The 23,414-nt window shown below is 39.6% G+C and overlaps 1 protein-coding gene across 3 annotated transcripts in view; it reads right to left on the reverse strand.

Annotated features, from left to right (window-relative positions):
• LOC120525115 (probable cation-transporting ATPase 13A3) overlaps positions 1–23,414 on the reverse strand; it is a 127,905-nt gene that overhangs the window by 31,103 nt on the left and 73,388 nt on the right. For all 3 annotated transcript variants that reach the window (XM_039747137.1, XM_039747139.1, XM_039747136.1), the window contains 8 exons: positions 19,880–19,941; positions 17,972–18,122; positions 8,686–8,802; positions 8,505–8,522; positions 6,825–6,978; positions 6,440–6,560; positions 6,122–6,246; positions 5,797–5,978 (listed from right to left, as the gene is read on the reverse strand). In XM_039747137.1, coding sequence (XP_039603071.1) covers positions 5,797–5,978; positions 6,122–6,246; positions 6,440–6,560; positions 6,825–6,978; positions 8,505–8,522; positions 8,686–8,802; positions 17,972–18,122; positions 19,880–19,941 — 930 coding nt within the window. The remainder of the gene's footprint in view (positions 1–5,796; positions 5,979–6,121; positions 6,247–6,439; positions 6,561–6,824; positions 6,979–8,504; positions 8,523–8,685; positions 8,803–17,971; positions 18,123–19,879; positions 19,942–23,414) is intronic.

Below are 23,414 nucleotides of genomic sequence, written 5' to 3' on the forward strand. Positions count from 1 at the left end.
ATTGTGGAATATGAAGGATGAGGCTTGTAAACGTAAAGTATAGCTTTTATATTTCTCAAATCAAAGTTATTTCTTCACAATCATAGCATATATTAATTTGACACATTAAATTGTATTCTAAACTGAAGCCGTTTTTATAAATGTTAAAAAAAAAACTTTGTCTGTTCTTGCAGCTTAAAATGGGACCCTGCATTCATAAGTGATAGAAACAGCTTTTAAACTTACCGAACACATCCACTTTGAAGCTGCAAAATGCATGCCTCCATGTTTATGAGGCCTCCATGTGGCAGCAGAAGGACTAGAAATAATCCCTTTTATAATACTTACTTAGCCTTATTTTCGCAAGGTAAAAATATTTACTTGCTTTATTGTGTGCTTGCGGAGACTGTGGATTTATGACAATGCAATGCTGAGCCACTTTTACAATCTGTGGGATTAGTTTACATCACGCATACAGGTGCCGGTCATAAAATTAGAATATCATAACAAAGTTGATTTATTTCAGTAATTCCATTCAAAAAGTAAAACTTGTACATTAGATTCATTCATTACACACAGACTGATGTATTTCAAATGTTTATTTCTTTTAATTTTGATGATTATAACTGACAACTAATGAAAGTCCCAAATTCAGTATCTCGGAAAATTAGAATATCAATTAAGACCAATGCAAAAAAAGGATTTTTAGAAATGTTGGCCAACTAAAAGGTATGAACATGAAAAGTATGAGCATGTACAGCACTCAATATTTAGTTGTGGCTCCTTTGGCCTGGATTACTGCAGCAATGCGGCGTGGCATGGAGTCGATCAGTCTGTGGCACTGCTCAGGTGTTATGAGAGCCCATGTTGCTCTGATAGTGGCCTTCAGCTCTTCTGAATTGTTGGGTCTGGCGTATTGCATCTTCCTCTTCACAATACCCTATAGATTTTCTGTGGGGTTCAGGTCAGGCGAGTTTGCTCACCAATCAAGAACAGGGATACCATGGTCCTTATTATGTTACCCTTCATTGATTGCATCCTGTTTATTACAACATCTGATTTAATGATTGATCACCCTTCAAAGATGAATACATATTCCAACATGGCATACACAGAGGAGTTTGTTTAGTTTGCTTATCTGTATTCATCTAAATTACATTTTGTGTAGTCTGCATACATGCACAAAGGGCAAATAAATTACTGGTTTGCATACTTGCAAAGATGATGCTACAGTTTGTGATAAATACTGTGGGCGGCAGATTTACCATCCGTTCAAGGATTCTTCCACCGATTTATGTATTCCATGTGTAGGTGAATGTCTACATCATATCCATTTTTGGCCATTTTAGTGTGGAGAGAGGTATTTTTCCATCCATCCATTATCCAACCTGGTATATCCTAACTACAGGGTCACGGGGGTCTGCTGGAGCCAATCCCAGCCAACACAGGGCGCAAGGCAGGAAACAAACCCCGGGCAGGGTGCCAGCCCACTGCAGGAGAGGTATTTTTGTAAAAGACTATTTTTACTGTGGTTGGCTGGCGCCCTGCCCGGGGTTTGGTTCCTGCCTTGAGCCCTGTGTTGGCTGGGATTGGCTCCAGCAAACCCTGACCCTGTAGTTAGATATAGCAGGTTGGATAATGGATGGATTATTTTCATTGAAAAACAGATTTTAAATGAAAATGTAGTAGTGTTGACATAGCTTAAAGTCCATCCAGTTTTTAATATTGTCTTAATAATCCTATCTATCTGTGTTCGGTGAAACCTCATACTGGAGTAAAACATTTCAATAAAACAATACACCATTGTCTCATTTTTAAAAACAAAAGCACATTTGATTTTACAGCTTTTTAAAATACATGTTATGTGCTTTCTACTCCAAATCATTACGCTCCACACTATACACGGTCGCCATCATTACAAAAAAACACGATACTTGCAAAGATGATGCCAGATTAGGGGACCAGATGGCAGATTACGGGGTCTGTTGGCAGTAGAGGCGGATGTAATGTTTTCTTCAATGCTGCTCAGAGAGAATACATCTCACTACAAGAATGTATCACTTTTTGTGTGGTTGTTTGCCATTAGCAGCACTGTTTAAAAATGGATGGGTTCAAGAATAAATAGAACAACAATGTAATACAAAATCTTACTTCTCAAATGAAATGATAAATATTTTGTAATTGTGTACTTATTGGTACAAAAGGTGGATGATAAAGCAAATGATATATGCAATTATAAAAGTGTTATAAGAGAAAAACTATAAAAGTATTGTCATATTTACATGTCATGGCTGCAAAGATTTAATTTAGAGTTGGCACACAAAAAAGACAGACTAGCAAATGAAAATTGCTGCTTTAACCTCATCCTGTTTCGAAACAGTAATAAGATATTTTAAGAAAGTCCAAATTACCTGTTTAAATTAAGAAAGTGCAGTGGTATGCAATCCTGTCTGAGGAAGTGACCTCACTGCATTACTGCATGGGGGGCTGAGCAGATATAACATTTCCTTTGGTGAATGCCAGAATTTTATTAACTTTTTATGTCCCAAATCATCTCTGTTGTTAAAGGGAGGAGGACATTCACTATCCTCAAGTTATATGCTAGACCATCTATCTGATTTGTTACCTTGCCTAATCATTTAAAAGAAGTGGTGTCTATACCAATTGGGCAGCCAGTTCAAATACAGACAAAATTCTTATTTGTCATTATTAATTATAGTTTCATAATTTCCTAATGCTAATTGTTAGAAGAGAATAATAATTAATAGATCCTTTAGGACAGCCCTACACATCTGAAAACTTAAGTCTTTCATGTATGGATTTAGATAAGAACCCGTAACATAATGGAGTTACCATAATGCTTCCTGGTTTAGATGATGTTTTCAAGATGATATGCATCCTTAGGCCAAACATTTAATCAAAATGACTTATTTTAACTTCATCAAAAAACTTTTACTTCTTTTAATTTTGAAGTTTTCTTCAATAGCCACACTTGAAACATGATGTAAGCTTTCTTCCGGTATGTCTTTTTGTTTTTCTCTTTCCGCTGAAGCCCAGTACTGAAGCAATTGATATTACACAGTTACTGTAGTTTCTCCTATCTTTTTAACCATATGATTCTTAGTGACTGCCCTGACATGTCTTGTTCTTATAGTCAGTTTTGCAAGATGCCCTTTTCTATAATGAATTAAAATCAGAATCACAGTTTTTGCAATTTCTACCAACATTTAAAATCACCCTATGTCTTGAAAACTGTTTTACAGCACATCCACTTCCTGAATTGATTTTCATTAACCTTATTCTGAATTGTGTAACCTGCTGGTGCCAGAGTTAGTGTTGGTGTCTCATGGATCCTGGGTCCAAACCCCACTTCTGTAATTGACTGTGTGGAGTCTGCACATTCTCCCCAAGTCTGTGTGGGTTCTCCTCCATCAAGCTAAACATGTGCAAGTTAGATTAAGTGGAGACTGGTCAGGTATTCATGGGTGGCCCTGTAATGGACTGATGGCCTGTTCAGCCTTGTGACTGATGCAGCTGGGAAAGGATACTGCCAACCCTGACCATGAATTGATTTAAGCAGGTTTAGGAATATTATGATATATCATTATGAAGACAAATGTATTGAAGGCAGTGGAACTTTTATCTCTGAATCACTGCATGACCCAAAGAATATCACTTCAGCTGTCTGTGCACCGTGTAAAAATGAGTAAACAAATGTACAACTGTTCTGTACTTCTAAAACTCTTACAACGAGATTCACTATGAAAAGGTGTTAAACCCTTATAATGGGATTCAGAATAAAAAGATGTTAATTTTTTAAAATGGAACACTGGGCTGTATTGTGCACAAGTAGACTCCATTTAATTATGGGAGTTCTAAAGACAAGTCATCTCAACCAGATAGTATGGAAGTGTGTCTTGGCATAGAAAGCCTATATTTATACACATACACAGTAATTGTATGAATTATTAATAATACATTCAACAGGCGTATTGTTAATCCATCATGCGTTGGTTAGGCTTCAGGTCATAAGAGGGTTTGTAAACCACTTTTAAGAATTGCAGAATATCTCTTATGACAAAGTCAAACACCAAGGTGGTATTGCTTCCTGTTACAATGGTTATGGATGGATGGATGGATGGATGGATAGATAGATACTTTATTAATCCCAAGAGGAAATTCACAATGGCAGGCAATTTGCTGGAAGCAAGCTAGGCTACTCTACCAAAGCTGTCATCTTGCACCACAATAATACTAGACCGCACACTGCAAATATCACCTGTGAGTTTTTAGAGGGCTTTGCACAGGAGGTGCTGGACACATCACATCCTAGATGTCATGCCAAGTGACTTAAATTTCTTTGCTCTCTTAAAAAAACTGTTGGGAGGTTAGTGATTTGCAACTCAAGAGAATGTACAGAATGTGGTAACATGCTGGTTGTAGTATCCTGACACCAATGTCTTGTGGGCAGGTTGAAGGCTTTGGAGTCATAGTGGAGGAGCAAATGTCTGGGCAAATTTAGAAACTACATAAAGAAGTTAAAAATATATGTACAAGGGTTTTCCTTACTTTTGGAAATACCTGCATGCTTGTAAGTAATTTTAAGTTACTGTTAATGAATATTTAAGTTGTGATCATCCACGTTTACACAACTTCCCGGTATTTCAATAACAAATTAAATGACGAAAGGAGAAACATGATCCCATAGTTACTTTGATTAATAAAATCAGTACAATATACACATGATTTTTAATAGAAGAAAACTCACAAATGTAGAGTTATGAAATTAACAGAGAAGCGGTACACCAAGCATTTGAAAAAGTTACTCTTCATACTTTATGAATGTCATGTTCATTATGAAGTCCTAAATGTAAGCGTTTGTACTTAGATTAGGCAAGGTGTGTATTTATCATTTACCCAGAAAGCAAAGAATTAAATTGTCAGCTATCAGGTATGTCTGCTCTTTAAAGACCTACAAGATGTAAAATGCTTGTTTGAACCCTGCAGTTCTACACAAAGTAACAGAACAGTTTTGTCCAACTGAAAAAGAAACAATATGTAAGATGCATATATGGTTTTCTAACATATCAAATCAGTCAGTCATTAGTAGCAAGAAGTTTGTGGCAATCAAGTTAATCGCCAGCACTGATTCACCGTTGGACCCTGAGTAAGTCACCATATTAGCCAGCATTAATTTGTATGAAATCTCACTTCACATATTTGATTTGTAAACTCACCTAAATAAAAAAGGAAAGGTCTTCTAAATAAATAAATGTAAATTATAACAAATGTTTATAGGTCAGTACCTCAAAACCTAGGATATTATATATAATGCAAGATACCTCTATTTACAATTTAAGCATGGGCAAAATGACTTGTTCTGCCCACACATAATGAAGCAGGCTGGAATACAAACCTGTAAAATGACTTAAGGATCTCATGTACTTCACTGGACGTTAAGCGTGCTTGACAATCAGAATTCACAAATCAGACAGCTGCCCTTTTCTTACTACGGTTTTACTCTGCAGTTGCAGCACTTTGCAAATGCACTTCTTTATTTGTGATATAGCCATTTCATTCTCTGTAAGTGATGTAGCCATTTCAGCACATGCTAAGATAATGCTCAACATGGAAAAAAAAACTTGCCAAGTACGTACACCCTCCTAATTAAAAGTCTTTTGTTTGTGAACACAAGGATAGACCCCCACAAAATGGAAGAAATCATAAGTAGTAATTAGTTATTAGAACATTATTGCAGAAGAAGGACTAAATAGAGCAAAAAAAGGGACATCTCTAGAAGACAAAAATATTTATTACCTCATCATGCTCAGTCATGATATGTATGTCCTCTGGGTGTGATGTATCATCATTATAAATCCAGTTAATTGTGGCAGGCTGCCCATCATGTGGGGGCAAAGCCTTAGTGACAATAACTCTTCCACTTGGCGGAATCATGCCACATTCACGTGCCACAGACACTGCAGTCAGCATGCTGTCACCTGGAAAAAATCACAAGTTTGAGTTTGAGGCTTTTTAATCATTTTATTGCCAGTGCTGAGTTTGCAATAATGACTTGGGTGCCTGGCATTAGCTAATCTAATGTCAGTTGTTTCTGGTTCAGCAAAGGTAATAATGTCTCTACCTGTCACCATGACTGTCCGGATGCAGGCTTTTCTCAGTTGCTCCAGGACAGGCACACTTTGTGGTTTCAGTTTGTTCTGCATCATAATCAATCCTAGAAACTCCATGTTACACTCTATTAAATCCCTACGTCACAGAAGAGAAAAAGCAAGAATAAGCAAACCCTTCATATGATACTGATGTGGTGTGCATTTACTGTTTGGCACTGTATTTGTGTGCTTATGTGTGCAACAGAAGATACATAAGAAAGACGGAGAGAGACAGCACAATGGAAAGCACACTTTTGTCATAACATCTACATACTATTGCCATTACTCACCGATTAATATTCTGCAGCTTGTGCCATGTAAACTTCTGTTCTAGTTTCCGATGGGCCAGAGCTATCACTCGCAGACCTTGCTGTGTATAGCTATCCAGCACTTCCAAGTAATTCTCAGGAACTGCCAGATCAGAGAAAAAGGGAAAGAACACAATAAGTTAAAAGACATACTGTATTTGACAGAAGAGTGCAAGAATGATGGAATGTCACGAAAGAAGACATGAGGGTGGAATTATTAGTAGAAGACAATTTAGAAGATAGAAATAACAGCTGAGTGAGGAAACCAGACAGATGTGCACAAGGAAAGGAAACAAAAAAAAAAAAAGTCATACTACATAATATGCAGAGTGAAACATCAGAGCAGGATGCCTAGCGGCCAACTCACTGCTGTCCTCTTTGCAAAGCTTGGCCACTGTCTCAGGTGCTCCCTTCAGGTAGGCGTGCATCCGCTTTTCTCCTAGAGTTTTCGTCACTACACTCATACGTTGTAGCACAGAAGAAAATGGAAATTGTGCAACTATTCCAACCTCATATTGATTCTGACCACAGAAAAACAAAGTGGAATGAATATGACAGTTTTAAAAGCTGCAGCCTCAAGAATTAAGCACAGAAATATCACAGACAACATCACATGCCTGAAACACTCTAATCAAAGGCTCAAGGCTTGTGAAGCTACTGTACAGTCATATAATAAAGTACACCCTTGTTTAATTCTATGTTTCTAAATATCTAGATGTAATTAGCAATCAAACCAAGTGTAACCTTAGGCCAGGCTGCCAAATCAATTAACCTAATACAAGTCTTTGAAGATGTAGGAGTAAAACCAGACTACCCAGAAGGAAAACCCACACTGATATGAGAACGTACACGCTCCACACAGACAACGACCATGAGTTCAATTCCAACATAGGATGATGAATCCATGAAGTACTGTGCCACCACAGTCCTTACGCAACAAAAATGAACCAAAACACAGACGCCAGGTGTGAAAAAGTTAGGTACATTAATTTCTTAATTCAACGGCTTGTAGAACCAAGTTTATCAGTAACAAAGCAATTATTGTATTCGCAGGTTTACCAGTCCCATATATCCTACTGAAGGAGTTATGGCCTGTTCCTGCTTTTAATGGTATTTCAGCTCACTGATTCTGAGGATATTCCTTACACACAGCTCTCTCATGTTTCTGCCACATCATCTCAATGGGGTTGAGGTCTGGACTTTTACTTGGCCACTTCAAAATCTTGATCTTCTCTTTTTCAGCGATTCAGCTGTGGGCTTTATGGTGTGCTCAGGAATTTGTGGTTTGGAGCGCAGTGGTGCCCCTTTGTGGTTACATCACGCAACGATGGTTCCTGACGGCCTAATGTGATTTTCTATCCTATGCAATAGAATAAAAAGATCAATGGTGTCAAAAGCTGAACGTAAATCTACATAACAGCATAATTTGTGTGGAACTTCCTTCATCAGAAAATTTTAGAATGTTGCTTAGAACACGAGTTAGTGCTATATCTGTACAGTGACAACTGTGGACAGCAGCCTGGAATTTCTCAAATAAGTTGTGATGTATAAGGTGACACTGAAGCTGTGTGGTGACTACTATTTCAATTATTTTAGAAAGAGAAAGCACATTTAAAATAGGTCTAAAATTGTAGGCGTATGTGGATCTAGATCTTATTTTAGCAATAAAAATGTGGTAACTGACACTTTGAGTGCATTCTAAACTGCACGTCATACCCAACTGTAACCAGTCAGCCAGTATGCCCCAATGCATAAGCCATACAATTCAAAGACGGTACAATTACTTTTCACAATCCTTTTTTTCAAATTAATATTGAGGAATGTTCAACACTATTACCATATTCTGTTTCTACATAACTAAACAGCTTCACATTCCATGCTTTTTTAAATTGTTGCACACTCCACATTAACCAGCACACACACCACATCTATTGCAAAAACAAAGAAAAGCAATATGCAAAAAGTATCAGTCCTAGGGTAACACATAAATATTTACCTTCTAGAATGACAAAAGCATAACAAAATCAATAGGAATGGCCTTGCTTACCATGATCATTTTCATGTCCTATAGAAAGGAAAGGAGAGGCAAAAACACAAAAGCAAATCAGATGTCATGATGGTCGGCAGAATTAATATTCAACAATGAATATCATGAATAAAGCACTGCAATAAGTACACCAGTGCTATGAATGATAGATAGTATGGGCAGTAACCACAGCACATCTTACAGGGTCTTCATCAGGGTAAAGCTGCATTTCTAAGGGCATGTTCTGAGAAGGTCGGACTACAGTGGGCATGATTTGGTCATGAAGTGCAGTCTCTTCAGCAGATGGCTCCTCTAGGATCTTGAGGAAGAAATAAAAAGAAAGAAAAACATTGGTTATGAATCAAGAGGAAGGCAAGGTATTGACATTTCATAGAAACACAGTGAATTCTGCATTCTATAAAGCAAGGGTGTTGAACTCCAAACCTGGAGGGCTGCAGTGGCTGCAGGTTTTCATTCTAACCCTTTTCCTAATCAGTGACTAGTTTTCACTGCTAATTAACTCATTTCCCCTTCATTTTAATAGCCCTGTTTTTAAAAGATTCAGCCTTCTGAATTAATTCTTTTCTTCATTAAATGACAGCCAAACAGAAATGAGATGTGAAATGAGCCAACACTTGACCAGCTATATTGGGGCTTCAAATGCCAACCAATTTCACTCCAACCAATTTCTTAATAAGAAGCCGATTCTTGCTGTTAATTAACCTTATTATTTAATTCCATGGTTGTTGCTGCTCTCATTCTGCCACAGCAGATATTTCAAAAACTATTGATTTTCTGTTTTTTCTAAGAAAAAAGTCAAAATGTTTTGGTGACTTGAGAGATTAACCTTACTGAGACCTCCACCTTTCTTTATTTTCAGATATTGTGTAATGGGCACAGGGGAGCTGGTCATGTGGTGGCTCGTTTTGGGTCTCATTATTGTTTGGCTGCTAATTAAGGAAAAAGAGACAACTAAGGGACCCAAGTGAAGTCAGTTTAGATGAAGGCAAATGAAATTAATTAGCAGCAGAAACAGGTCACTAATGAAGGTCAGAATTTAAACCTGCAGCCACTGCGGCACTCGAGGACTGGAGTTTGTCACCCCTGCTATAAAGGATGGAATGGTTGGCCTACTTTGCCCTTATAAAAAACATCTTTGTTCTTTTTAATTTTTTTTTGAGTTCACAAAAGTGCAATACTCCAAAGACACTTAATTTGTGGCTACTGAAGTATCACCTATTAATGCACCCTGCGGTGGGCTGGCACCCTGCCCGGGGTTTGTTCCTGTCTTGTGCCCTGCGCTGGCTGGGATTGGCTCCAGCAGACCCCCGTGACCCTGTGTGACCCTGACTGACCTATTAATGCATACAATTTATACCAATCCAAGATAAAATTAATCTTAATTTTCAAAAGTACCATTAGCAGGGTGTAACATCACATAGTGCATTACACAGAGCAATGAACACTGAATTAGGAAATGCCAAGAGTGGAGGTCTAGGGGGAATCATTGCTGGGGATGATACTCTTTCTAATTTATACAACTTAACAATAAAGGGCATCATGTTAGACAGATAAACAGGTTCATTGAAAATAGTTAATACTTTAAAACAAAGCTCACAACTAGACAGATATGTACACATGTAGTTTAATGGCAAAAGAAATAATAATTTTGCATTGAAGATGGAAAATTACATAATTTGGAAACTATTTATGTTTTTGAGCTGGAAAGTCTTCTGAGTGTGGATAGGGGGTTGTACTGGACTCATCAATGTTATCTACAACCAGACAGACAAGTTGCAGATAAGTAGCCAACAGGTCTAGCAGGGATATGTTTGGCAAAACTAACAATCGGGTGTGCAGTTCTAATCTTCACATTACAAGGCATGTCAATGCCAATAACTTGGGTTTTAAACCAAAGAAAGAACTGGCAGAACTATTCAAGAACTAATGATTGTAAGCTATAACAGAAAAGTAGATGATAGTCTTTTATGGCTTGGGCATGAAACTAAAGAGAATTGTGCAGAATAATACATTTAATATGTTATGCTGATGTCAGTCAAGTATCAATATGGGTGTTTGAATATGTTAGTAAGTAGATAATCATCCAAAATTTACAAGGAATATTATTAAAATAATATATGAATTGGAACACTGAAAAAGAGAGAAGTGCAACTAAGATTAGAACTAACATTGTTTGTGCCAGCCTTAATTATTATAGGCCAATCTGCTTAATGTTTATTAAAGGGTAAAATACTTGAAAGAATTACAGAAGGAAAAGTTGGTATAGAATGGTCCATTACAGTACTACCATGTGAATTTCACAGGAAATCATTCCACTGAAGATTTTACAACATAATACTATTAATTTTACTTATCTCTCTATTATAAAAGGAAATCCTGTGGAATGAATGACTAGTAGACGATACGTGATCTTCACGTTAAGATCACGAAAGACAAATAAAAGAACCGCGAGGCAAAAGAGAATGGGGAAAAAAAAAACAGTAGTGTAATGGGAAGCAGCATACATAGATACAGGTGTCTCAGTGCACATCATTCAATGCACAAAACGTAGATTTACACAATAATGGAACATACACTATGAGAATCTGTGGACCCGCAACGATAAGTGTAATTTCAAAGAAAACACAATTTGGTCAGGTATATATTTTATGATGACAGAGAAACGATCAGAACACGAGCAGCAGAGACACAAAGTAGGAAAAAGGACAGCGGCTGTAAAGGCTTTAAAAAGATTGAAGGGCAGCGTGATGGCAGCCCCCACCCCCCTGCCCCAGGAGTGTGGGATCGAGCGAGCGAGGGGGCAGCATTATACATCCTGCAAGAAAGAATTTAACCACGCCCAGGGCCGTAAATAAAAGGAACAACTATTGTTTTTAGAATGCCACGCGAGACCAGCCAGTGAGCCATCATTTAAAACAGGTCCTCAGGCATCTAACCTTGCAGTTGTTGGATTGCATCTGTCAGACAAGCATCATGTGCTCCCAGCGCTTAAAACAACGACAAGAGACAAGCAAAACGTGCAGCTCGTCAACAGCAGGAAGACAGCAGATGATGCAACGCCATATTCTTAGCGTACGTTCAGACGCACCTCCCCTTCACAACGCGTATATTGCCTGCCTAAGGTAAAGTCATCCCTGATGGAGGATCGCAGGAATCGTGGGAAAGAGGTTTCCTTCCATCTGATTAGTACTATTTCAGTAATAATATACAATCAAGTACATTAGCTTGTATTTATTATGTTTACAAATAAAAGGACAGGAAAATGAACAGGAAATTGATTGAAGTGAATAATTTCAATCATTTTTAATTTGAGACTAAATGCACTGGGCAAAATGAAGTTAACAAGCTGTGCAGACAGACAGTCTGAATGGCTCTGTGCAAGTCCAACTTTACAGATTTAGTGTGTGTGTGCTTTGCATGTGTTTACATCTTTGTCTTCATCATTCAGCATGTGCTCTGGTAGGGTAAACAAGCTGTCAGCTATCTTCACTTGTCAATTTCTTTGAGGGTGTGTGTGCATTTGCCTTAATATGTAGATACATGTAAACTTAAACAAATGATGTACCTTAAAAATTACTAATGCAAAAAATTGAAAATCAATGGGCCTTTTCCTATGGCTAAATGATGTAGACTACAAAAATCCTGGTTATATTAAACAATTTCTGTGGTGGTTATCACTGTACATAGGATTCCGCAGACACACTTACAGATGCCATGCTTAAGTCAACTTTTCTGAATGTTTTGAACATCACAGAATCAGAATCTGAACTTATGTCAATAATGAAGTATTGACCCCATCATCAAACTTCCACTTCCATGGAAGTAAAAGAAAAAAAAAAAATCAAGCAGATGACAACAAGTATAAGTGCATTAGTACATTAGTGACCAGTCATCATGGGGAAATTTTGTTAGGTTAATATTCTAGAGTTCAAGCTTATATTCAGTGTCATGTATGCACAATGCCTCCCCATGGGCTCACCACCTATGGGAGGGGCCATGGAGGTTGGGTGCAATGTGAGTTGGGTGGTGGCCGAAGGCGGGGACCTTGGCGGTCTGATCCTCGGCTACAGAAACTGGCTCTTGGGACGTGGAATGTCACCTCTCTGAAGGGGAAGGAGCCTGAGCTAGTGCGCGAGGTCGAGAGGTTCCGGCTAGATATAGTTGGACTCACCTCGACGCACAGCTTGGACTCTGGAACCAATCTCCTTGAGAGGGGCTGGACTCTCTACCACTCTGGAGTTGCCCCGGTGAGAGGCGCCGAGCAGGTGTGGGCATACTTATTGCCCCGACTGGAGCCTGTGCATTGGGGTTTACCCGGTGGGCGAGAGGGTGGCCTCCCTCCGCCGGGTGGGGAAGGGTCCTGACTGTTGTTTGTGCGTATCGCGAACAGCAGTTTGGAGTATCCACCCTTTTGGAGTCTCTGGAGGGTTGCTAGAGGGCATACCTTCTGGGGATTCCCTCGTTTTGCTGGGAGACTTCAATGCTCACGTGGGCAATGACAGTGAGACCTGGAAGGGCGTGATTGGGAGGAATGGCCCCCCCGATCTGAACCCGAGCGGTGTTTTGTTATTGGACTTCTGTGCTCGTCACGGATTGTCCATAACGAACACCATGTTCAAGCATAAGGGTGTTCATATGTGCACTTGGCACCAGGACACCCTAGGCCTCAGGTCGATGATCGACTTTGTGGTCGTGTCGCCGGACTTGCGCCATATGTCTTGGACACTCGGGTGAAGAGAGGGGCGGAGCTGTCAACTGATCACCACCTGGTGGTGAGTTGGCTTCGATGGTGGGGAAGATGCGGTCAGACCTGGTAGGCCCAAGCGTGTTGTGAGGGTCTGCTGGGAGCGGCTGGCAGAGTCCCCTGTCAGAAGTAGCTTCAACTCCCACCTCCGGCAGAACTTCAACCCGCCCCGAGGGAGGTGGGGACATTGAGTCGAATGGGCCATGTTCCGTGCCTCTATTGTTGAGGCGGCTGACGGAGCTGTGGCGCAAGGTGGTGGTGCCTGTCGTGGCGGCAATCCCGAACCGTTGGTGGACACCGCGGTGAGGGATGCCGTCAAGCTGAAGAAGGAGTCCTATAGGACTTTTTGTCCTGTGGGTCTCTGGAGGCAGCTGATAGGTACCGGCAGGCCAAGCGAAGCGGCCGGTTGTTGCTGAGGCAAAACTTCGGGCATGGGAGGAGTTTGAGAGGCCATGGAGAGCGACTTTGGACGGCCGAGGAGATTCTGGTCCACCGTCCGGCGTCTCAGGAGGGAAGCAGTGCAGTGTCAACACCGTATATAGTGGGGATGGTGCGCTGCTGACCTCGACTTCGGGCGTTCGGTGGGAGGAGTACCGAAGACCTCCTCAATCCCACTAACATGCCTTCCAATGAGGAAGCAGAGCCTGGGGACTCTGAGGTGGGCTCTCCCATCTCTGGGACTGAAGTCACCGAGGTGGTCAAAAAACTCCTTGGTGGCAGGGCCCGGGGTGGATGAGATCGCCGGAGTTCCTTAAGGCTCTGGATGTTGTAGGACTGTCTTGGTTGACACGTCTCTGCAACATCGCATGGACATCGGGACAGTGCCTCTGGATTGGCAGACCGGGGTGGTGGTCCCCTCTTTAAAAGGGGACGGAGGGTGTGTTCCAACTATAGAGGGATCACACTCCTCAGCCTCCCTGGAAAAGTCTATTGGGGTTCTGGAGAGGAGGGTCCGTCGGATAGTGAACCTCGGATTCAGGAGGAACAGTGTGGTTTTAGTCCTGGTCGCGGAACAGTGGACCAGCTCTTCACCCTTAGCAGAGTCCTGGAGGGTGCATGGGAGTTTGCCCGACCGGTCTACATGTGTTTTGTGGACTTGGAAAAGGCATTCGACCGTGTCCCTCGGGAATCCTGTGGGGGTGCTCGGGAGTATGGGGTACGGACCCCTGATAAGAGCTGTTCGGTCTCTGTACAACGGTGTCAGAGCTTGGTCCGCATTGCGGCAGTAAGTCGAGCCCGTTTCCAGTGAGAGTTGGACTCCGCCAGGGCTGCCCTTTGTCACCGATTCTGTTCATAACTTTTATGGACAGAATTTCTAAGCGCAACCAGGGTGTTGAAGGGGTCGGTTTGGTGGACTCAGGATTGGGTCACTGCTTTTGCAGATGATGTTGTCCTGTTTGCTTCATCAGGCCGTGATCTTCAGCTCTCTCTGGATCGGTTAGCAGCTGAGTGTGAAGCGGCTGGGATGAGAATCAGCACCTCCAAATCCGAGCATGGTCCTCAGCCGGAAAAGGGTGGAGTGCCCTCTCAGGGTTGGGGAGAGATCCTGCCCCAAGTGGAGGAGTTCAAGTATCTCGGGGTCTTGTTCACGAGTGAGGGAAGAATGGAGTGTGAGATCGACAGGCGGATCGGTGCGGCATCCGCAGTGATGCGGGCTCTGCATCGGTCTGTCGTGGTGAAAAAGGAGCTGAGCCGTAAGGCAAAGCTCTCAATTTACCAGTCGATCTACCTTCCTACCCTCACCTATGGTCATGAGCTATGGGTAGTGACCGAAAGAACGAGATCGCGAATACAAGCGGCTGAAATGAGTTTCCTCCGCAGGGTGTCTGGGCTTTCCCTTAAAGATAGGGTGAGAAGCTCAGTCATCCGGGAGGGGCTCAGAGTAGAGCCGCTGCTCCTCCACATCGAGAGGAGTCAGATGAGGTGGCTCGGGCATCTGATCAGGATGCCTCCTGGCGCCTCCCTGGTGAGGTGTTCGGGCACGTCCAACCGGGAGGAGGCCCCGGGGAAGACCCAGGACACGCTGGAGGGACTATGTCTCCCGGCTGGCCTGGGAAGCATGGGATTCTCCGGAAGAGCTGGAAGAAGTGGCGGGGAGAGGGAAGTCTGGGCCTCTCTGCTTAAGCTGCTGCCCCCGCGACCCGACCTCGGATAAGCGGAAGAGAATGGATGGATGGATGGATGGTATGCACAATGCAATGAAATTTGTACACAATCAGTAAAACGCACACACATAAATACACAACGGCATCCACAGCACAGCTGAGGTTAAAACTGGTGTTCTCCAGAGGAGCGCTGAAGATGTTTCTCTTCATATAAATGGTCTTTACAAAATAAATAGATAATTAATTAATTGACAAGCCAGCTATGTTTGCATACAACTCTAAACTAGGTGGTTATTTTAGAGTCAGAAATATCATTATGGATAGACCTGGATAGAGTTCCTAGTGGGGCTGATATGTGGCAGATAAAGTTAAAAGTAAGTAAATGTAAAGATTCACACACAGGAAATACAAGTTTGGATATCATTTCATAATGAAGGCAGGGGGAGGGATCTGAATTAAGAAGGCTAAATGATGCTGGATTACTCAGAACTCTGTACAGAATTCTAACCAACCAAAACTCTTTGTAAGCAATGCAATACAATAGTAAGGCCTCATCTGGAATATTTTATGCAGTGACGCTCTCAGCAATACAAAATGTGAATAAATACACTGGAGAAACTGAACAGAAGTGTGGCTAGAATGATTCTAGGACTGTGAGTTATGAGCTACAAGGAAAGCAGAATTTCATCTGGATAAACAATCAAACATTATCAAATAACGCATAATAGAATTGTTTAAAATTGTGAAGAAGTAAATCTGGTTGATGACAGTATGGCGGACGAGGACAGGACACCTGTCACTGACACTGATGGGTATTTAGGAGCAGCAGCCCTGGACGTTGCAGTACCTCCCTCTGGACTCTGGATGGCCAAGGGTTGGAGCGGTGTCTCAGTCTCTCGCAGGGCTTCATGGGAGATGGAGTTCTCCATAGCCTGGTTGGGATCTCAGGTGGCTGCCAGGGGGCGCAGCATGGGTCCCTGAGCCCAGCTGGACGAATCTTCAGACCCACATGGGGGTGCAACTGGAAACAGGTTATCAAGCACCTGGAGCACTTCCAGGTGGGCCATAAAAAGAGCCAGCAACCACCACTCAGCGGCCAGAGTCGGGTGGAAGGAGGATAAAGCTGTGGAGGAGTGGTGGAGGAAGAGAAAGAGAAAGAGAGAGGAGTGTTTTGGTGTTATACTTAGTGCTTTGGTTCTGTGTTGTGGCTGGTGGACGACATGCCCTCCAGTTGAAGATAATAAAAGTTTATTTATTTTTATATGTGCCTCCTGTGTCCAATCTGTGTTGGTTCGGGTGCAATATAGCGCCTTTGTTACAACAGTTATTACTTTAAAGTCGCTCTTCACCAAGAATACGCAGACATAAAAACTACATAAGGATACATTTTATACATACTTTAAAAAGTCTCCCTTACCCTCACAGTAAACTATAAAAAATATAGAACAAATTACAAAGTATTGTAGTTTAAAATCATGTGCTCTGCATCTTGAGAGTAATGTGCAAAACCTAGGTGAATAGGGGATTGGCAAACTATTTGGGTTAAACGTCTAATTCTTATGAAATTTTTTTCTGATGTTTTTGTAATTCAGAAATACCAGTAGAACCTGCTTTCAGGGCTTAGTGACAATAACATGATTGTTATTTATGTCCTAAAACACAAAAATTATGGAACTGAAAGTAATGTACGTAAACAATAGTATTATAGTTCTATGTTTGTAAAGCAGCAAATTATGGTGGCAAAATATAAAGGCATGTTTTGTGTAAATTATTAGAAAGCGAGTATGGTGGTGAGAGTGACTGACACCATGCTATACACTAATAGACTGGTTCCAGCTCTGCACTATCCTGTCCAGGAATGAGCAGTGACATAAACTTAATGGAAACTTTAAATGTATTAAAACATAACAGCAGACAAAAAGGAATGTGTATACATATACATAGAGCTCAGTGAACAACACTACTTTCTATTTTCTAATTATACCCAGAAATTCCTGACAAAAGGTCACACTCCATATTAAGTTCCTTTTTTAATGACAGCAGTTATGATTAAATAAAAGAAAAAAAACTCAACTAAAAAGGTAGCCATTTAGTTTTTGGGAAGCTTTCAAGTAGAAAACATGAATCCAAAATTCTGTAGGCTGGAATCTGCCTTGTATTTATCATATTTGCATTGATCTCTGATATTTGAGCATAATTCCTGGATTTCATAAATGCTAATGGGGAAAAAAAAAGTTCAAAGAAGGGGCTTACACAATTTCCACCCACACCTTCTGACCGACTAATCTTTTAATCCAATGCTTTGATGTTTCAAATTGCGGCCTTTTTCATCAGCTACATTTGATTTTTGATGTTTGTTTTCTGTTCCAGAAGCTCTTTTGCTTATTTTTTTAAATTCCTGACAACAGCTCCACAACCTAATAATTATTCTGCTTCTCACAAAATATTTCATATAAAAATAATGTTTATTGACTAATCACTGTTAAAACAGTAATTTATAAATATGATTTTTATTAAGCATTACAATAAGAAAGCTGGTTACAAATATGGTATTGAAAGTGGTTTAAATTTGGAAACCATGGTTTACAAATTATGACATGCAATGACCCTCATCTTACCCAGCTGGTGGCCTCAAACATCTTCAGATCAAGGGGGTCTCCAGAAAGCTTGCCATCAATCTTTGTAAGTGAGTGACATGTTGCCATTCCCACAATAAAGTGCGACCATGGCTGGCCTTCAATTACAACCTGATGCTCCAAAGGTCCAAATCTGTGGAGAAGACACAGAGAGAAATTAAAGTGTTAAATTCTTACACATATCCTTCAAACTAGATTATCTGATAGAGCAGTACCATGTTGTATTTAAGGTACAATCAGTATCCAATCCATCTCTGACATCACACACGCTATACTTGGAAATCACATAGTGGGATGTTTTGCACATAAAATCTGATTGTTGTATTTTGATGATGGCATACTTTATTCCTTAATGAAATATACAGCATACTTATTTCTTCCCCTCACACTCTTCTCTGACATAGATTGAAACTTATTCCCAGCACTCAAAGAAAATTATTTATTATGTTTATCCTAAAAATATTTTTTTTGCAATAATTACATTATTTTGCAAAGATATTGCAAACTTGCTGTTGGTATCGTTATATAGACATGCGATTCAGTCGTCTAGTGACAGCTAATGAGAGAGAGGTTCAGCAGTAGTACCATGCAATCCAGTGACAAGAATTGGACAGACATATAGATAAGCATTTAGTTTTGATCAGGTCGAAGTTTAGTACAAAACTTACTTTTGTAGGCAGAGTAGTGTCAGGAAGGGCATCTGGCTATAAGCCTTTAATAGGTCTGCCCCAGTGATTTTTTCTAAGCCCTTACCTCTTTGATCTGGTTATGGATGTACTCACTCATGAGATAAAAAAGAATCTCATGGAATAAAAGGTCAACCTCCCCGCTGCATGCTTTTTGATAATGACATGGTGTTGACTAGCAGACAAAAGGAGAAAGTAGAGAGGACACCGTAAGAATAAAGACAGAATATTTGAGATTTAATTATAATCAGGATTCTGATGTTAGCCTGAAGGGAGAGCTGTTGTCAAGAGTGGATAAGTTTAAATATCTAGGTCCTAGGTAAGGTTTTTAAGACAGTGGTGAGACCAGCAATGATGTATGGAGCTGAGAAGCGGATAGTAAAGGGAGTACAGGAGAAGAAGTTAGATGTGGAAGAAATGAGACTGTTGCGACGGATATGTGGAGTTACAAAGAAAGACAGGATAAATGAGACAATCAAAGGTACAGCAAAAGAAGGAGAGATATGTAAGCTTGTTTGTTTTGCCAAAAGCTAACATGTCCCAGATTCTTCTTAAGGGTCGTCAAGGTTTCTGCTTCAATTCAATGACTTGGTAGTTTGTTCCAGATTCTCACAACTTGGGTTCACTCCTACATGCACTTCCTCTAAATTTCTGCTGGATCTACTTTATCAATGCGTGTGAGGATTCTGAAGACCAGAATTAGTTCCCCACATGGTCTCCTCTGCTTGAGACTAAACAGCTTTAGTTATCTTGAGTCTGTAAGAGTATGACATGTCCTCAAGTCCTGGGATGCACTTGTGTACAGTTCCATGTGCTTCTATGTCTTTCTTGCAGTGTGGTAATGTTAAATAATATACAATACAAAGCTGCACCTTTCAATCATTTAACTTAACATTTTAATTATTAATAGTTACATATTAATTATTAGCTTGTTATAAAAAGTTAAAAATGTGACTCTGCCTTTAGTGAATGTTATTTAATTTAATATTTGCATGAATGATGTTTTACTGTAAAAAGATGCCTGCATCATTAAATTATTTATTGGTACAACACTTTAATCATTTATCTGTGACACCTCTCTACAAAAGCCCTCTAGGCAACAAATGGCACCAACTAATAAAAATGTTCTAGTGGAGAAACTGGCTGCTATATGGAGACAAAATATACAATCATCGACTGCTTCATGCAATACCTTAGGCCTCACCTTCTGTCCTCAACCCGAAGCATGCCCCACAAGTCAAGTCCGTCTTCTGTCAAAGTACCAGTCTGATGGAAAAAACAAGACAAGTTAGAAATGTACCCATGACTTATTTAATTCATTTGAAAGTTGTTTTTTTTTGTTACTTCATCAAAGAGTCAGTTATCACATTTTTGTTTCTGAAATATTTTTGTAAAATGGGTCATATTCACAAAAGAAGCAATAACTGAAGTCAAATTAGATAGATAGATAGATAGATAGATAGATAGATAGATAGATAGATAGATAGATAGATACTTTATTAATCCCAAGGGGAAATTCACATAATCCAGCAGCAGTATACTGATACAAAGAAACAATATTAAATTAAATAGTAATAAAAATGAAAAAAATGTAAATAAAATTAATGATAGCATTTACTCCCCCGGGTGGAATTGAAGAGTCGCATAGTGTGGGGGAGGAACGATCTCTTTAGTCTGTCAGTGGAGCAGGACAGTGACAAAAGTCTGTCACTGAAGCTACTCCTATGCCTGGAAATGACACAGTTCAGTGGATGTAGTGGATTCTTCATGATTGACAGGAGTTTGCTTAGTGCCCGTCTCTCTGCCACAGATGTAGATTAGTAGACTACATTGAATAAATGTTTTTCAACAGTACCCCATAATTCAAAACATAGTAGAAATAGGCTTGTGGTGGCACAAAGGCAGCAGATTTCAATTGAAGTTATCTAAAAATGGCATTCATTGATGTACTATTGGGTTTGTTGTTGGTGGGTCTGTCACTAATAGTTTACATTTTTAAACATTAACATGTTTCAATGATAAGTTAAAATCTCTGTTGCAGTCTGACTTCTGACTATGATGAAGAGCAGGATTGGATCTTTGCTAAAAAATATATAGCATCAGAGGTAATGCCGCCATAACTCCTTTCCTCTCACACTAATTTCTTGATAAGTGACGTTTTGCTTCCGCAAACTTGTAATGGGGGATCTGTTTTGCTGTCAGTTGTGACTGTCGGATGTGTAAGAGGAAAATATACAAAAGTTGAAGTAATCTCTCTCATGGTAAATTTGAAACAGTAAACTAACCCGCAATTGAAGATGCAAAGAATGTTTCTTTGTTTTAAGATGGATGGACTTAGCAAACTTGCCAATGCTTTTCAATTAGAGATTTTGGAATTTCAAAACTTTGTTCTGCATGCTCTTTTCGACATAAATCATTGAAATTTCCTTAAAGAGGAAGTGTGCCAAATTTCAACAAAACTGCTCTACTAGGAGAGAAAGATGGATACAATATATGCGGTAGGTGCTTTTCTCATTATATGTGAAAATACCTAAAAAAGAGCTGATAATTGTCAGTTTAAACAAAGTATTTTTTTAAAATAAAAAAAATGTTGAAGAATGTGCTTTTGTGGATAAATAAGAACCAAGGATTTAGCCGACTAGTCCAAGATACATTGAGTCCTTGTTAAATGTCATAGAACATTTTATGCAAACATGATGACTAAATGGCTTTTAAAGCAAACTTAAATTAAACCACTATTTTAAAATAAGCTCATTACATTATTAAATAGGTATGTTAATTAGCATGGAATGATATGCAGTTGCAATAAACTGGCAAATGAAACATTTTTCTAATACAAATAGCATACAGTGTAACAGAATTAAATATTAAATTGTAAATTACACACACACTATATATATATATATATATATATATATATATATATATATATATATATATAAATAAAATCAAAATGAACAGCATATTAACTGAAATGTATAATTGCATGTTTATATTTTTTAATTAAAATTAACAGCATACTGATTGAAATTTTACATACTTCAATCATGCATTATAATATTTTTCTGTAAATCAGAAATACCTCAGTGATTACTTTCTAATACAAAACAGTTTTAACAATCACTTGCCTAGGCATATTAAATTGTCTCAGTTAAGTTTTTTGAAACGTTTTGTGTAACAAAAATATTTGAAAAAACAGTGAAACAGAAATCAGTCAGCAGCTCAATTATTTTTTTTTTAGTTTGAGCCACATCACAATGTAAATTAGTCCTAGCACTTTCATTGGCTCTGTCAATAATTCTGTCTTTAAAATGATATGAAGATGTCAAATCATTTTTTGACCGTATTAAGCCAAATGCTTAAGCAGGCCAGTTTATTTAGACTTGCTTATCTACACCTCTAGGGGGTGAGATGCTGCTTAAAGCAAAGGAGTTTATGTATATCAAGAGTGTTATTTACGAGTGAGGAAAGAAGGGAGCAGTAGATTGACAGGAGGGTCAGAGCTGCCACAGCAGGCATGTAGACGTTGTACCAGTCAGTAATGGTGAAGAGACAGCCAAAAGGCAAAGCATCCAATTTACCAATTGATCTACGTCCCTGTTCTCACCTATGGTCATGAGCTTTAGGTAGTGACAGAAAGAACTAGATCACAACTGTGTAGTAGTTGTAGTAGAAATGAGCTTCTCTTCTCAGTATGTCTGTGCTTGCATGTCCAACCAGAAGGAGACCTCAGGGCAGACCCAGGGCAAACTGGAGAGGTTATATTTCTCAGCTAGTCTGGGAATGACTCAGCTTTGGAGGAGTTGGAGGAGATGGCAGAGAAAAAGGACATTTGGGCATCTTTGCTCTGACAGATATCCACACAACCTAGACCTGGATAAGTGGCAAAAAATATATGGATGGATGGATGGATGGACGGTCAGTTCAAGGAGCATCTGTTTTATGAATTCCTTTCATTCATTCTGCTCAGAAGAATGTGACCTCAGTGCTTGAATCACACATCTCATAAGGGTTTTTTTTCCTTTTATTTTTGAATTTAGTGGCCTGATCTCCAACTGGCTATTGATCAGAATAGTTCCTTACAGAAGCCTAGAAATACCACCCGCAAAGGATGATGCTTTCAACCACTGCCTTGCCCCTCTCATTTCTGGAATGAAGAATGCAACAACAACATTTACTTATATAGCACATATTCATACAAATAGTGTAGCTCAAAGTGGTTTACATGATGAAGAAAGAGAAAAAAGACAAAGTAAGAATTAAAATCAGAGAACACTAATTAACATAGAATAAAAGTAAGGTCCGATGGCCAGGGAGGACAGAAAAAACAAAAAAAAAAAACCCCAGACGGCTGGAGAAAAATTTAAATCTGCAGGGGTTTCAGGCCATGAATGCCCTGCCCCCTCTGGGCATTCTACCTAACATAAATGATCAGTCCTTACGCAATAAACACGTCAAATGTGTGGAAGGCCAAGCAGTGATAAACAGCACACATAAGTCAAATACTTGTAGAGTATACTTACTTACTTATGCTACACCACTACTGTTAATTAGACTCGGACTTGTCTAGCACTACTATTAACAATGTTTGAAGTACAGTCAGATTAACAGGATTTAATTAAATCTTTAATACGATAATCACATGCGTTAACAGTGATTAATCAGCAGCTCTGACATACCAACAGTCATGCCCTGCTGGACTCAAATTTTACCCTCATTCTGCCTTTTGATGTGAACAT

This window comes from Polypterus senegalus, chromosome 3 (assembly GCF_016835505.1).
Source record: "Polypterus senegalus isolate Bchr_013 chromosome 3, ASM1683550v1, whole genome shotgun sequence".
NCBI lineage: Eukaryota > Metazoa > Chordata > Cladistia > Polypteriformes > Polypteridae > Polypterus > Polypterus senegalus.